Source organism: Fukomys damarensis, unplaced genomic scaffold (assembly GCF_012274545.1).
Source record: "Fukomys damarensis isolate Sample0158 unplaced genomic scaffold, DMR_v1.0_HiC HiC_scaffold_37, whole genome shotgun sequence".
NCBI lineage: Eukaryota > Metazoa > Chordata > Mammalia > Rodentia > Bathyergidae > Fukomys > Fukomys damarensis.
This window is the reverse complement of record NW_022900949.1, coordinates 32,751,831-32,768,435: the sequence shown is the minus strand read 5'-3', so window position 1 is coordinate 32,768,435 and position 16,605 is coordinate 32,751,831. Positions and strand designations below refer to the sequence as shown.

Here is a 16,605-nt window from a genome sequence, read left to right as displayed (position 1 = left end):
ACTGAATCACATCCTCAGCCCCTTTTATTTTTAAGACAGCACCTTGCTAAGTTGACAAGGCTAACCTTGAACATGCAATCCACCTGCTTCAGCCTCCCAAGTAGCTGCAATTAGAGGCATGTACCAATGCTACAAGTGTGTCTGGCTTTTTCCTTTTGAATAATCCCACTGATGTGTACATGTATTATGTCTCAATGGAAAAAAGACACACAAAATACTGCTAGGTAAGCATAAACTGAAGCAATTCTTCACAATTCAAAGATACACTGGGGAAGTTCTTCAAGGTAGAAGAAAACGATTCCAGGTGGAGGTGTGGAGGTTCACACAGAAATGTTCTGCAAAGGGAAATGTATTCATTAATAATGTGTCAATAAAAACTGTGTAAGACTAAAACAGTGATGTCTTCTAAGTGTCCAGCATAAAGAAGTGAAACAGTACAACAATAGAACAAGAGGCAGAGGGGAAGAATGGAGCTGCAGTTGTAGGAAGGCTCATGTGTGGCTGAGAAAGCAGTAAAAATATAATTATAAAGCAGTCTAATAAGTCAAGGACACATATTTTAATCTTACAGTAGCAGCCAAAAGAAGAGCACACTAATGCATAACTAAATAGTAATAGAGGCAGGACAATGGAATAGTTAAAAATGCTTTGAATATTATGAAAGTTGTCAGAAAATGAGGAAGAAAAGAAGAAAGAACAGAGGGAACAAAGAAAACAGGAATAGTGAGCTGGTGGGTTTGGAGCAATGGTAACATTGAATATACATGAGGTATCTTGACGTATCTTGTAAAGGTACAAGATCCCAGTGATGAATGTAACTGTCTTGTATACCTAAAGTGTACCAAAAAACTTAATGGAAAAAGATTTTAGATGTTATATTCAGTATAAAATGAAATAATTGAAGGCAAAAAATATATACATGAGGTAAGCCATCCAATTAAAAGACAGAGAACATCAGACTGGATTTTAAAAAATGAAACCATCTATCTGCTATTTCGAACACATTTGAATACAAGGATGCAAAGTAATTGAAATTAAAGCAGCTTCAACCAAAGAAAAGTAGAGAATATATTATCGTCAGGCAAAACACTTTAATGCTACAAGGACTGAAAGCTGCCAAGTGGAACATTTTATAAGGGTAAAAAGTAAAAATCATCCAGAAGATATAACAATTCAAAATATGTACACATTTATTAACATAGCTTTGGAAATATAAGGCAAAAAATCAGCAGAACTGAAAAGAGAAATAGAATAATTTGCAATGTAGTTGGATATTTTAATTCTTAATGACTGACAAGATAGCAAGACACTAGAGTAATAATAACATATATTTGAATAAAATTATCTAGCTTGAACTAAATGATATAGATAGAATATTATATTCAGCAACTGCATAATCTTAAAGTGTAAAATGTTTACTAAAATAGACCAAATGCTAGGACAAAAGTGAACATTTTTCAAAAATTAATGGCTGGATAATAGACCTAAATACGAGAGAGGACAAAATAAAGCTTCCAGAAATGCACATGAGAACATGCACCATGACTTTGAAATGGACAAAGCTGGTCTTCCAAAGGGCCAGAGAGAAAATATTGATGCATTGTTTGTATGAAATGAAAAACTATTGGTCAACAGGTACCATACTTTTAAAAAGTGAAAAGAAAGCCATAAAGAATTTGTAAGCAATCATTTTATCTGGAAAAGCACCACATATAGAGCACCTAAATAACTTTTTATATAAATGATTTCTACCTCTCTCTCTAATGCCCCAACTCTTCTCCATGGTCAAACCCAGGGGAAAAGTTTAGGAAGAAACTCAGATATCACTTCACAAAATAGGATGCATAAATAGTCACATGATCTAGCCCAATTTTTCAAAAAACTTAAAATACATCCTGGTGAAAGGGAATATTTGAATATATTTGGGATAACTTTAGAGTAGGGGAATATTGATTTTATTAGGTGTGATCATGATAAATAGTAATATAGGAGAGTATCTTGATGTATCTTGTTTTTAGTGATCTAGGAGAAAGAGTCAGGTATATACCCTTTACTCTGAAATAATTGAACAGATTGAGGACAGATGACAGACAGATAGATAGGTAATCCATATATGTGGCTCCACTTGTAAGTATATCTTTGTGAATATAATTAGACAAGATGAAAATCGGAAAATATTAATAATTGTACTTAGATGGGGGAATACAAGGATGTTCAGTCTTTCCATTGTTTCTTATGATGGAAACGCTTCAAGTAAAAAAGGTAAATTCAATTAGAACTCAAAGCTAGGAAGAAAATGTAAAGAGCCACACAGTTAAAGGAGTGGGTACAGTTCTGCAGGTTCTGTCTGGCAGGCAGGTGGCTGGGGACTCTGTGCCTTCCCGGGCCTGTGTGGATTTCAGCAACATGGAGGGGCTACCCAACTGGGTTGGACTGGTGCTTGGCACAGTGCGGGGGGGTGACAGCCAGGCAGCCCAACAACCTGAGCTCCCACTTTGCCAACCTCCGTGATCCCTGGGGACCAGACATGCATGTACCCACCACTGGCAGTCTCTGAGATTTGCTCAGATGTTTGCAACCTGTATACAATAAGAACAGCTTCTTGCATAAACTTCACTGCCCTGATCCAAGAGCGTGACACCCACAGGAAGCCTTGGGCTGGGTGAAAAGCATATGCATAATCCAAGCCATCTTTAGAGATCATCCTGGAGAAAGATACATCCAAAACCAATTAAAAGCCAGAGCCTAGGAGAAAAGTACAAAGAGCTGAAGTGTGAGATCTTCATGCTGCAAGGAATCATATCCTATACCCAGGTCAAGGAAGTTGAGCCCTCCTTCCACTATATAAATGAAATACACTACACATATATAGGCAAGCCTAGCCTTAAAATATATTAAAATTAATGGGAAACTAAGAAAAATAATAATTTGTAGCACATCTGATTTAATCAGATTACAAGTTCAAGTCCAATCTGGATAATTTATCAAGACCCTGTCTCAAAACTAAAAGTTTAAAAATGGGCTAGGGATGTTGCTCAGGGCAAAGGCCCTGGGTTCAGCCCCCAGGTACTGAAAGAAAAAAATAATACATGCTTTTACAAGAATATTTGCACATCCTGTAAACTACAAGACAGTGGTGAGGGGAAGATTAAAGAACGTGGTCTACAAAGGACACAGGTGTGAGGGACAGGAGCTGGTGGACCCTCGGTGCACACTGAACTAGAGGCTCCCAAACCCCAGAGGCAGTGCCCATGGTGCCCGCTGGATATCCCAGATCTGAGTGCTGGAGTGGGTGTCACCTGGACAGCCCAGGAGTCCCACAGGTGGGGGCTACACCTGAGGTCTTCTCTGAGCAGGGACAGAGGCAGAGCAGGGGCTTGCAGATAGTGGGTGCCCAGGAGGGTAGAGAAACAGCAAGACCAACCAATCCACTATAAACATTTATTAGCCTTAACATTTATTGACCAATAGACAGCAAAGGAACCATTTCCACAGCCCATCACTTATGTAACTTACAAATCTAAGCACAAACAATTCACTTGGCTGTGTTAGGTGTGGTGTATCTGAGGGCACTAGCATGCTGGCCAGGGCAAGTTCTGCAGAGAAGGGTGCCCATGGGGGCTGAAGGGCACAAGGAAATAAGGTGGAGGGAAATATGGGAGAGAGGGCTGGGTATGGGCTGCACAGCAGTGAACAGCTCACACCTGAGCCTCTGCACACAAGTCCAGACTCGAGACCTCAGGCAGAGCCTGGCGAGCTGGGCGCCATGAGCTGGTGCCTGGGCTGGGGTGGGTGCAGGGCACTGTCTAGGGCTGGAAGAGGCAGCGACAGGCCCTACAGAAAGGCCTCCTGGGGCTGAGGGGCTGGGGCCCAGGGTCTAGGATGGGGGACTAGGGTTCAGGGTCCAGGATGGGGGGCTGGGGCTCAGGGTCTAGGATGGGGGGCTGGGACTCAGGGTCCAAGATGGGGGGCTGGGGCTCAGGCTCAGGATCTATCATAGGGGCCAAGAGCAAAGGGCACAGTTGAGAGCTGGAGGACAGCAGGAGCCCCGGAGACCTCAAACTGGAGGCCCGGCCCAAGGGAGAGCTTCTGTGCCACCTGCAGTTTGGAGCTCTTCGGGTTGGGCCCCCCACTGCAGCCCAGGGCGCTGAGCTGGTTGGGTCCTGGACCCTCACCGGGGAGCAGGAGTTGGTGTCCCTGCCCAGAGCTGTGGAGGTTAGGGAGAATGGGGGTCCCCAGTAATGAGGAAGTATGCTGGGCTGCAGGGCAGTTGGCTGCCGGCCGCCTGTGCAGGCGTTGAAGCTACAGCTGGGCCTACACCAATCTACAGGCGCCGAGGCGGACAGCTCTGGATGCCATGTCCAGATACCACCACCCCAGGGCACCCACGTGTGAGCCCAAGGGTTGGGATAGGGATGCGGTGTGGGCCCCAGGTGTGAGTGGAGGGCACGGGGAGGCCCCATGGCTCCCCCACACGGGGTGGAGTCAGTTACTGGCTGGCAGATGCAGTAGCCCCACACAGAGTCCCGGCCAGGCCAGGGGTCAGGACAGCCCAGGCACCCCCTGGAGGCCTCGGCCACTCCCTCGGCTGTGCCCGTGCCGGTCTTCATGCCGCTGGGTCTTCTAAGCCACACGGGGTCCTGGAGTGGCTCGGTGGTGTCTGTGGGAGGGCAGACAGGTGGTTAGAAGGACAGGAAAGGCAGAGGAAAGGGCCACAGCCTGTCAGGGAGAAGGGAGCGACTGTGGCAAGCTTGTCTCTCTAGGCAGTGGAAGGTGTGTGGCAGCCACATGAGACCTTTTTGGGACAGCAAAACAAATGTGCCTGGACTTCTCCATTTCCCTCTTTGTAAGTCACAGAGAAGAACGACACAGAAATACTGATGGCCAAGCTTTGGAGCCCTGTTGGGGAGAGAAAAATTAAAACCCTAAGTCGGGTTTGGGCAGAGCTTGCCTAGCATGCGTGTGGCCTGAGGTCCTCCCACCAGCGTGGTAAAACACAAAAATAAAAGACCTAAACGGATCACATCAACAAAGGGACCAGCAAAGCCAGAAATGCAAATGGCCCCTGACTTACCCACACTGTTCGTTCTATGACTTTCTGTCAAATACTCAAAGTCCATGGCCTCATGAGTACTCACTAAAGTTGGATGGCTGCCCACGCAAAGGCTGATGTCAGTGTTCTGAGCATGGTGAAGGTCGACTGCGCTAAGCTATGGTGCTTGGTAGGTGAGCTGTGTGGAACGCACATCTGCGTTAGGATAGCTCCGGCTCAGGATGGGTTGGTCAGGACACAGGTCCACCATGAGCCCACGGCCGGGTAGGCAGCCAGGAAGAGCTGAGGAGCACATTCCATCTCGAAAGAGGCTCTTCCTCACACAGCCCCAGGTCTCACACCCAGCTGTCTCCTGGGGTGTTCTGGAATGTTCTGGAATGCTCTGAATGGCCTAATCAGCAGCCCCAGCTGGTACAAAGGAGGATGGAGTGTAAAAGGGAAGAGATGGTCCAGGAGCCAGGGGAGGCCTTGTAGCCCATGATACGGGGACCCCTTGCAAGTTCAAGGCATCCTCCATGGGATGAATGCGTAAAATTCCCAGGCAGTTTCAAGAAACTGTAAGTGATGTGAGAGAGAAGGCAACTTGTGCAGGATACCAAGATCAGAAATGCTAGACAGATGAACTTGGCTATTTAAAAATTAAACATCTGGTGAAAAGGATAAAAATACAAAATTCCCATGTTTGAAATCAAGACAAACCAGAAAATGTGGGTGGGGGATATTTTCAACATATGGCAGACAGCTAATAGTCTTTCTAATATAGAAAGTGCTTAGCAGTCAACAGTGAGTAAAGAACTAAACAGCAAAATGGGCAACAGCAAATATAAACAAGTCTCAGGGTGAGTTAGTGTTGGTAACTAGAGGCTCCTCGATTTATGACCAGTGCTACCTTCCGATAAACCCACCATAAACTGGAAACTGCATCAATTAGAAAATGCATTTGATACACCCATTAGTGTCCTCGCTCAGTAACGGCACAGTAGGCTGTTTCTGCTCCTGAGTGCTTGCTGCCCAATATCAAGAGGACCTTACCAGCTGGGTGTAGTGAGGACGCCATTGGTGATACCAGTAGTCTAGGAGGCTGAGGCAGGAGGATTGTAACTCTGAGTTCCACGGGCAATTGAGTGACTTAGCAAGATTCTGAAAATAAAAATTAAAAAGGGGCTGGGGATGTATATCAGTAGAGGCCCTAGGTTTGATTCCCAGCACACACACAGGGTGGGGGGGTCATAACGCATATGGCTAGCCCAGAAAAACACCCATAGTTCAAGGGATGGTTTGTATATAGCCTCTGTCACAAGGGGAAGAGCAGGTCGGCACCACCATTGAATCCACCATGGAGTCTGGGGACCATCTGTCTGTGAACGTGTCCTACTTCACTCCCGTTTAAGAAACTGAATTTTTAAAAGAACGAAACTTGCATTTTTACACTTACTCTGATCAAGAATAAAGCCCTATGGTGGCGTCTAAAAGGAGATGGAGCAAACCCAGGCTGACTCACACATTATTGACTGGTTTGGATTTGGTATGCTAGTGGCTGTCAACAAGCAAAGCTTGTGGAGTATGTGGCTCCTGCCTGTAATCCCGCACTCACTTGGGAAGCTGAGGCCGGACAATCGCCATGAGTTCAAATTCAGCCTGAACTGCATAGTGAGACTTGACTCGAAACAAAATAAAAGATGCAAGGCCCAGTTCCTTCTAGATCTCAAATTCCCTTCCTGAACTCCACACTCAGCCTGTGCAGAGGGCTTGGGAGGCCCCTAGAGTGGATGCCAATCTCTTTGCCCCACCCCAGCCCCTGGCCTCCGTTGGTAAGAACTGAGATTAATCTGGACCTGGGGTGGCGGAGGGAGGGGAGTAAGTGTCCTGGCTGCGGGCGGCTCCTAAGAGGCAGGACTGAGCCAACTACAAGGGCAGAGGTACAGGGAGGAAACCTCCAGCTCTAGACTCCACCGAGAAAGGAGGGCAGGCGGGATGGACAGAGGGGAGGGGACGGGACAAAGGGAGAATCAAGTCAGGCGACCAGCAGATCCCCCACCCAGCCAAGATGGGCACCCCTGCACCCTACTTCAGCCAGGAAACCCCAGCCCCGCACCTCCCACCAGGCTAAAGTTATTTCCTCCCGGAACTCACCCACTCGGTTTTCCCAGAACGGTTCTCTCCAGCAACGACCGGGAATGCTTGAGGTCTGGGCAACAGCAGCTTAAATGCTCCCCGAGGACGTCTCTGCTTCCACAGGCCTTGTCGGGTCGCAGTGCAGGCTGCTGGAACCTGGGCTGGTTAGTGTCCTAGACACACCTTCACCAGCTCTCTATGGCTGGTGGCTTTTATGAGACATCCGGGGATTCTAGGCGGGGCTTGGACACAGGTGATCCAATGAGAGTTCTCCGTGCTGCACGCGGGCTACTCCAAAACCAGGAGTGGGTTAATCAGATTAGGGCTGGGCCAGGGAGAGCGCGAAGGTGTTGCCAGAGTGTGAAAAAGACCCGCTGGCAGGAGGTGGGGCACGCCCATAATCTCAGCACTCGGGAGGATGAGGCAGGAGGATCGCTGCCAGTTTGAGGCCAGCTGGAACTAACTACATAGGGACCCTGTCTCTCTATAAATCAATCAATCAATCAATCAGAAAAAGACCTGAGGATGCGGGAGGCGGTGGCCTGGAGCTGACCCTGAACTTGGGCAGGCTCGGCCATGGCGGAGGAGGACTCAGGGGACCCTGTAGATGGTCCGCAGCCTGTGTGACGGCCCATCCCTCGGGAGAAGAAGCCAAGGCCGGCGCTCTGTGGGGAGCAGTGCTCCTGTGTGCGTGACCCCCACCCCCGCACCCCAGCTTTCCAGCTTCCCAGCTCTGGTGGGAGACTCTGTTCTGCGCACACCCAGCGCATTGGCTCCCGGATCTGCGCAGCCCCAGCCGCGCTCCGCAGCAGTCAGAGGCCGGGACAGTTGGGTCACTGAACATGTGGGGCTGTGTTTTGTTGTTCTGTTTTGTTTTGAATTTGGGGGGAAGTTGGTATAAATTCCATAAGGTCACGGAAGTCCCAGCCAACAACGAAGTATTCACAGTGCACAGCTGATGTCCCAGGAGTTCAGCTCAGTCACTTCTTAGACTCCAGGGGTCAACACAGCCTGCCTGTGTTTGAGAATTAGCACAGGATCAAAGGAGGGAGTCTGTCCCCTTGTACTCTTAGAAATCATTTTTTTTTTTTAATTTTAGTATTAGAACTCAAGGCTTTCACACTGAGTCACATCCCCAGCCCTATTTTTTTACTGTTGTGAGACAGTCTCACTAAATCGCTAGGTTGTGCAGGCTGGGCTGGAACTTGTGATCCTCCTGCCTCAGCCTCCCGAGTGCTGAGATTACAGGCGTGCACCACCACGCCTGGATTAGCAATGTGTTTTTTACTGTTAAAAGTTTATTTAAAATATAAAGGTTTAGCTAGGTGTGGCACATGCCTGTAATCCCAGCACTCTGGAGGCTGAGACAGGAGGATCTCTCTGAGGTCAAGGTCAGCCTGTGCTACATAATGAGGCCCCATATCAAAATTAATAAATAAATAAATAAAAGAAGAAGAAGACATTGCTAGGAGTGATGGGAAAAGTGTGTTCAAAGAAAGAAGGGGGACTATTTGAGGATTTAGAGGGGGATTAAGAGCAATGTGTCTGTTACTATAATTTAAACATTCACCATAGGTTTTGATTGCCCCTCGTTGATCATCATTTATGGCTACTTCTGTCAAATGGAAACGTTACACTGTATCCTCAGCCACCTTATTCACCGCATCTGGCACCTTGTGACTTTTAGCTCTTCGCCCAAGACAAAATGACCATGAAAGGGAAACTCACAAAAGAGTCAGCTGCTTCAGAAAGTGGCAAGAAAGACTGGATAAGTGTGTTCAAACCAAGGGGGTATTTTTAAAATTCAAACATCCACCGCATTTTCTACCACACTTACCTGTCACACTGAGAGCCTGTGTGTCCCATCCCGGATGCTCAGGTACTGGGGGCTCAGGTCCTGCAGAGCCGTGACTCCCTCGGGAGTACTGATCTCCTTTCTCCTTCCTGCCTTTCAGCCCCAGAAATGGCAACGACCCACCATTGTCCCCAGCCCCTGGGGACTTCGCTGTCACTTCTTCGTTTCCACCTCTTCCGAAGCCTCTGAAAACTGTCATTCGCAGAACCCGACATCGCTTCAGTTCACGGTTTGCGCGCTTCTTACCAGAGCCTTCCCGGGGGCAGCACCTTCGCTCTTCAGCGCGGCTCTGGCCTTCACTGATGCTCTGAGACCAGGGCTCCCTTCCACGCCTTCAGTGGAGTCGCCAGTGTCACTGTCGGCATCGATTTTTCCATAAATGATTTCATCGCATTCGTGTCTTCTTCTCCTAAACCAGTAAATCGATAACCACATTCCTCCCCTGAGGAGAGAAGACCTTAACAATACTTCGTTGTTATGCGCTCACCTATTCCCAAGATCCCATGCTGATGTTTGGATTCTTAGATTTATTGTTTATGAAATCCATACTTAACAATAGTTTTCACTACTGATTGTTTCGTGATGCTTTCTGACCTATATAATTTGTTTTTAATTTTTTTCTTTCTTACTGGTACATTTTAGATATACGCAATGATAACAAATTCACCGTAGGGAATTTGTACCTGTGTAATGCACCTTGCCTTTTCTGGTTTCCATTCCCCTCCCCTCCCTCAACCCCTTATCCCCTCTTATTTATAACATTTTTGTTTCCACTTTTTCCCCTTTTATTGTCTTTTTTTTCTTGTCCCTTTCTTCCTTTTCCCCACTCCTTCCCTTGTTCCCTTTCACATTTGAACACTTTTTCCTATTTCAAAATATCTACGATACATTTTGGTACTTATTTCCACATTCAGTTTCTCATGCAATTTTTGACCACGTGTTTCTGACTTATGTCACTTAAAAATATGGCCTCAAGGTGCATCCATTTACCTAGAAATATCTCAAGCTTATCCTTCTTTATGACAGAGTAGTACACCACAATATAAAAAACTACATCTTCTTTATCCATTCGCCCACTGATGAACATGTGGACTGTTTCCAAGATGTAGTTATTACAAACTGTGCCGCTATAAACACTAGTGTGTTTGTAATCCTTTCAGAAAAATACCAAGGGAAATAGCTAGGTCAAATGGAACCTCTTATTTTAGTTTTTTGTGCAATCGCCACAGTGATTTCCTCAGTGGCTGCACCAGTCTACACTCCTAGCAGCAGTGGAGAAGGGTTTTTTTTTCCCCCAATAACCTTGCCACCGTTTTTTAATGACTGATTTCTTCATAACAACCATTGTCACTGGACTAAGATGGAATCTCAGTGTTGTTTTTATGTGTGTTCCTCAAATGACCAGTGATGTTGAACATTTTTTCATATATTTATTTGCTGTTTCTTCTTCATCTGAGAAGTGTCTATTCATTTCAGATGCCCATTTTTGGAGGTGGTCTTTAAATGTGGGTAGTCTGATTTTTTTTGAGTTCTTTATATATTCTAGATATTAGTCCTTTATCTGAGGAACAGCTGACAAAAATCTTTTCCCACTCTGTGGGTTGTCTCCTCGCTCTGTTGGTGATTTATCTTGCTGAGATGAGATCCAGTCTTTGATTCTTTGTGATATTTCCTGTGCTACTGGGGTTTTGTTCATCAAGTCTTTGCCTACATCTATGTCTTCAAGCTTTCTACCTATTTTATTTTCCAGCATATTTAGTGTTTTATTTTAATATTTAGATTTATGATCCATTTCAGTTTTGGTTTAGTGCATGGTGAGAGATACTGTTCTACTTTTAATCTTCAGGAAGTGGAAATCCAGTTTTTTCAGCACCATTTATTGAAGACACTACCTTTCTTCCAGTGAAAGTGTTTGGCTCTTTTGTCAAAGATGAAGTGGCTGAGTGTGTTTGGAGTTGTTTCTTCTAATTTATTCCATCGATTTTTCAGGGTTTTGTTACTGTTTTTTGCTAGTACCATATTGCTTTTATCACAGTAGTTTTGTATAATAATTTCAAGTCAGGGATTTTGACCCCCGCCACCCTTGTTTCCTTTGCTATTGTAGGTCTCTTCTGGTTTCAAATGAACGTTAGGATTGTTTTCTCTAATTCTGTGAGATATGCTATTGGAATTTTGGTTGAGTTGCATGAAATCTGTATAAACATTTTCGAAGGCCGTTGTCATTATATTGTTCCTTCCTACCCAAGAACAAGGGATATCTTTCCATTTTCTGGTATCACCTTTGATTGCCTTTTTCAGAGTACTGTAGTTTTAAATGGAAAGGTCTTTTACTTCCCTTGTCACACTGATTCCTAGGTGTTCATTTCTTGGATGCTATTGTGAAAGATGTTTTTCCCTAATTTCTCTCTCACTGAGTTTGTTATTTTTGTACAGGAATGCTATTGATTTCTAAGTGTTAACTTTGTATTCTGCCATGCTGCTGAATTTGGTTTTTAAGTCTAGAAGTATTTTGGTGGAGTGTTTGGGCCTTCTATATAGAGTATCATGTCATCCACAAATAATGATAATTTAATTCTCCCTTTCCTATCTTTATTGCTTCTATTTCTTTCTCTTGTCCAATTGCTCTAACTATACTGAATAATAATGGTGATAGTGGATATCCTTGTCTCAGCTTTCATTTTAAAGTGAAAGCCTTCACTTATTGCTATTTAGGATGATGTTGGCTATTGGTTTGTCATAGATGGCTTTTTGTCAGATTAAGATGAAGACTATCTATTCCAGTTTTCTGTAAGGTTTTTTTTTATCATGAATGAGTGTTGGACTTTGTCAAATGATTTTTCTGCATCTATGGAGATAATTATATGGTTTTTGTCCTAGGCTCTGTTAATATAACATATTATGTTTTTTGATTTGCATGTCTTAAACCATCCCTGCATCCCTGGGTTAAATCCTACATGGTTTCTTTGTATAATCTTCTTGATATGCTACATTAAATTTCCCTCTTTGGACTCCTTTTATTGCATCCCACAGATTCTGGTACGCTGTACTGGCTTTATCATTTAATTGTAGGAACTGTCTAACATCTTCTTTAATTTCTTCTGTGATCGACTAGTTGTTCAGGTAAGTGTTTTTAACCCCACATATTTATGAAGTTCTTGTGGATTCTTTTGCCATTGATTTCCAATTTCATGTACTATGGTCTGATTATATGTGTGGGGTGATTTCAATTCTTTTGCATTTACTTAATCATTTTCTTTGAGTTAGTGTGTGATCTATTTTGAAGAACATCCCATGTGCACTTGAGAATATGCATTCTGAAGTTATGGGATAGACACTCTATAGACTTCTACTAAGTCCATTTGTTCAAAAGTTTGAACCAGTTCCAATATTTCATTGTGTGTTTTTTGTTGTTGTTGTTTGTTTTGTTTTGTTTTGTCTAGTTGATCTATGTATTTGTAATAGTGCTGCATGGAGGTCCCTCATTACAATTGTATTAGTGCTTATTCGATTTTAATGTGTGTTGATATTAGTTTTATGTAGTTGGGTACATTAGCATTTGGGACATATATATTTATGATTGTTATCTCTTCTTAGATTGTTCCCTTTGCAAGAATGTAGTGACCTTCTTTGTCTTTCTTAATCAGTCTTGACTTCCAATCTATTTTGCATGAAAATAAAATAGCTACCCCTGCTTTTTTTCCAGTTTCCTATGCCATGGAGTATGGTTTTTCATCCTTTGATTGTCAGCCTATGAATTCCTTTTAGAATTAAATGTGCTTCTTGTGTGTACCACATTGTTGGATCTTGCTTCTTGATCCATCTGTTTCATTTGATTAGTGAATTGAGACTTTATATTGTTGGTTATAACTGATGTGTATTGATAATCCTTGTCATATCATTTCCTGTTGTTGGTTCCTTTTTTTTCCTCTCCTTTGTTTGTTTTGTTTGTTTTTCTCCTTTGTTTAATTTCTTGTCTTACCTGGTATATTCATTCTGTTAGGATTCCTGGAATTGTAATCCTTGTTATCCTTTTCTAGAATGTCTTTCAGAACACTTTGGAGTGCTGGCTTAGTGGTCACGAATTGCTTCAGGTATTCTCTGTCATGGGTGTATCTTCTTTCTCCAACAATTTTGAAAGATAGAGTTGCATGGTACATCAATCTGGATTAAAGACTGTTTCCTTTAAGTGTTTGAAATACTTCAATCCAAAGTCTCCTTGACTTGAGGGTTTGTGTCGAGACATCAGCTGTAGACTGTGTTTCTGATAGGCTTTCCTTTATAGTGACTTGCTTCTTTTCTCTCATAGCTTTTAATATTCTGTTCTCCTATTGAAGTTTTGGACTGTTGACTATTATATGCTTGGTGTAGACTTTTAAAATCATGCATAATTGGAGTTCTATGTGCCTCAATTATCAGTATGTCAAATTCTTTTTCCATGCTTGGGAAGTTTTCTGCCATTATTTCTGTGAACATGTTTTTTAAATGTCATTTGTGATATATCTTGCTTTTTCATTGACTATGATCAATCTTATATTATTCTTTTTTGCGTCATCTAGCAACAGTTGAATTGCTTTTTCATGGTCCCTTGCTATTTTTACAAAATCTCTTTTTGTGATCAATAGCTGCAATCCTGTTTTCTATATCTGATATTCTATCCCCACATTTGCTAATTCTTCTGCATATACTTTCAGTGGAATTTTTAATCTCCTGGATATCTCTTGAATCTGTTTCATGGATTCTATTTCTTTGATATTCTTAGTATTCATGGTTTCCATCATTTTGATGAACTCTATTTTTTAAATATGTATTTGCTCTAGAGTCAATAATCATGTCTTTCATTATGGTCACCATCTCTGTAGTTATCTGAAAATTATTTCTAGTTTGATTTTTTTCTAGAGATGTGTTCATCTGCTTTGTTACTTTTGCTTTTACCACTTTAGAGAGTTCAGGTGGGAATATTTCAAATTATTCCACCTCATTGTTCCATGGGGTTGCCTTTGGTGAGCTAACAATGTATAAATGTTGTATCTTGTTTAAGTATCTACTTATTTTCTTTTTAAAAAAATTAACACCTGAGTTGATGCTCAGTGTTTTATAAGACCCTTAGGTAGTAATTTCAGTCTTGGTAAACCAGGAAGAACACTCATTACATTTATGTCACCTTGACTAAAGTAGCATGATCAGCAGTAACAATAGCATCAAACACAGCCTAGACAAACTGTGGTAACCACTAATTTGCCACCTTTAACCATATGAAGTAGATTTGTGGTTATATAACAAAATCTAAAACAAACCAGAAAGGTATATGCATATGCCTGCATTATGACAATTTACCTATGGGGGAAGAGAGAAGGGAGAAATAGAAACAGGAACAGAATGAAACAACAGTGACAAAACTAGAAACCATGTTCACACTCATAAAAATGAACAAATAAGAAAAAAAACAAAACAATACAAAAAAAACCCCACAAAATGGAAAAAAACAAAAGAAAAAAGAGGAAAAAGAAAATAAAAGTCCAATTCAATATATATCTCTGCTCTCACTGGTAAACAATGTGAGGAGACAGAGTCCAAATGTGAACTGATCAATCCCAGCAAGTCAACCATGGATTTATGGAAGCACATTGGATAATTGCAAGCCTGAACCTTTAGTTCCACTGAAGTTCAGGCTGGTTTCTAGCCATGAGTCTGGAACTGGATTTGTTGAGCATGTAGCAGTCTGTGTGCTGCGGGCTGCCTTGAACTCAGCTTCCTGCCAACCGGAACTCGGCAGTTTCACCATGACACCAGGAACCAGAAGATGGAGGTGGCCTACAGCTGTTCTGAGTTCTGGGCTCAGATGCCCACTCCCCAAGATGGCTACTGTTCAATTGCCCTCTTCTGTGGAATTTCTGGACCCAAATAAACTCACCAGCCACTGTTATGTGCTGCATCTACTGCTCCATTCCACTTATGTGTTTCTTTGTGGAGGCCTCTGGAAACACCAGTAGTCACCATGCATCTGCAGGTTTGAACTGCCCTTTCCTTGTAGTGAGTCTGAGCTCAGGGAGAAACCACGGCCTTACACCTTCCTCCTCTTCATTGAAGCCTGTCTTTGCTCTTCCTGTGGTCTTCAGTTCTCACTTCAGATCCTTCATGGGGGGCTGGGGATTTAGCTCAGTGGTTCTGGAGCCTGCCTCACAAGCGCAAGGACCCAAGTTCGATCCCCAGCACCACAAAAAACAAAACAAAACAAAACAAAAAAACCCTACAGATCCTTCGTGGGTCACAGGAAACCACTACTCTCCTTGCTGTCTTCCTCACATTGCTATATTCCAGTGTCAGAACACCAAATCCCGGAGAAGCTCTTTCGCTGCTGTTCACCACTCTCCCATCTTCCCAAAAGTAAAATCATCATCATCATCATCATCTTATTTTGATAATTACATTGCCATGATGTAAGATACTAAAATTAAACAAATGTGCAGGAAATGAATATATGTATTCTCTGACCTATTTTTATAACTTTTCTATAAATCTAAAACAATTTTAAATAAAAAGTTAAAAATATGGCATAATTAACTTTGAAATAGGCAAAGTTTACTTAAAGAATAAATAAAACTGTTAGGAAAAGTTTTTACGTTTGACTACATTAAAATCAAGGTCTGCTCATCAGAAAAAAAAAAAAACAAGAGAATGAAACAACAAACTACAGGCTACAGGAAGATATTTGCACTATGTGTACCCAACAAAGGATGCATAGACAGAAGAACAAAGAACTCCTACAGGTCAACAAAAGAAATACAGACTAACTGAAAAGTTCATTTGACTTCACAGAAGAGGATAGCCAGTGGCCAAAATGCAGATGGTTACTCCCGGATTTGGATCTGGCGTGTCTGTTGCAAGCTAGCGTGGGAGCCATGATCCCCGTGCTGCAGAAGTGGGGTCTTTCGGAAGTGATTGGATTCTAAGGGTGCTGTCTTTCTTCATCACTAGATTACTATGTTGATGGATTTATAGTTTGATGACATAATGGGGGAGGTGATGTAATCTCCAGGGGCTGAGGCCTTTGTGTAAGAAGTAGATCATGGGACTGTGCCCTGGACCATGTGTCTTGTCTCAACCCTGCCTCTGTTGCTGTCTGTGTTTCCTGGCCACCATCAGGTGAGCAACCTTCTTCTAAAAGCACTCCGCCACCATGATATTCACCTCCCCTCAGAGTAGGGGGCCAGCAGATCATGGACCGAAACCATGAGCCACAGTCTAACTTTCTGCCTTCAAATTGTTCTTCTCAGGTATTTTGGTGAGACTGTGGAAAGTGAACAGTTGCACGGTGCATGCCACCATTAGTCAAGGTGGAAATGACATTCAAGCCACAAGGAGATACCACTCACTGTGCACCCACTGGAAGGGCTCACATCAGAAAGACATGGAGGAAGGAGAACCCTCAAACATGAAAAGAATGTGCAGGAATGTTCATAGCAACTGTATTCATAAAAGGTAAGACCCATCAGCCACATAGTGATTTGTTCCTATACTAGAAGAATACACAGCCATAAAGACAATGACAGCTAACTTTCATCCGTGATGGTAGAAGCCACCC

At 43.1% G+C, this 16,605-nt stretch overlaps 1 protein-coding gene across 1 annotated transcript; it reads right to left on the bottom strand.

The window, feature by feature from the left end:
* Positions 1-3,890: 3,890 nt before the first annotated feature.
* Positions 3,891-7,896, bottom strand: CUNH3orf56 (chromosome unknown C3orf56 homolog). Its single transcript, XM_010636353.1, has 3 exons — positions 7,187-7,896; positions 6,086-6,193; positions 3,891-4,660 (listed from the first exon to the last, which is right to left on the bottom strand). Exons 2-3 carry the CDS (start codon positions 6,108-6,110, stop codon positions 3,891-3,893), a joined length of 795 nt encoding a protein of 264 aa, XP_010634655.1. The 5' UTR covers positions 6,111-6,193; positions 7,187-7,896.
* Between the last annotated feature and the right edge of the window lie 8,709 nt (positions 7,897-16,605).

Bases quoted from the DNA above. Each gene is read 5' to 3' on its own strand.
- CUNH3orf56 (XM_010636353.1), bottom strand. From the start codon at position 6,110: ATGGCGTCCTCACTACACCCAGCTG. The intron at 4,661-6,085 runs GTAAGGTCCTCT...GCCCTCCCACAG, and splicing joins GTCCTCACTACACCCAGCTG to ACACCACCGAGCCACTCCAG.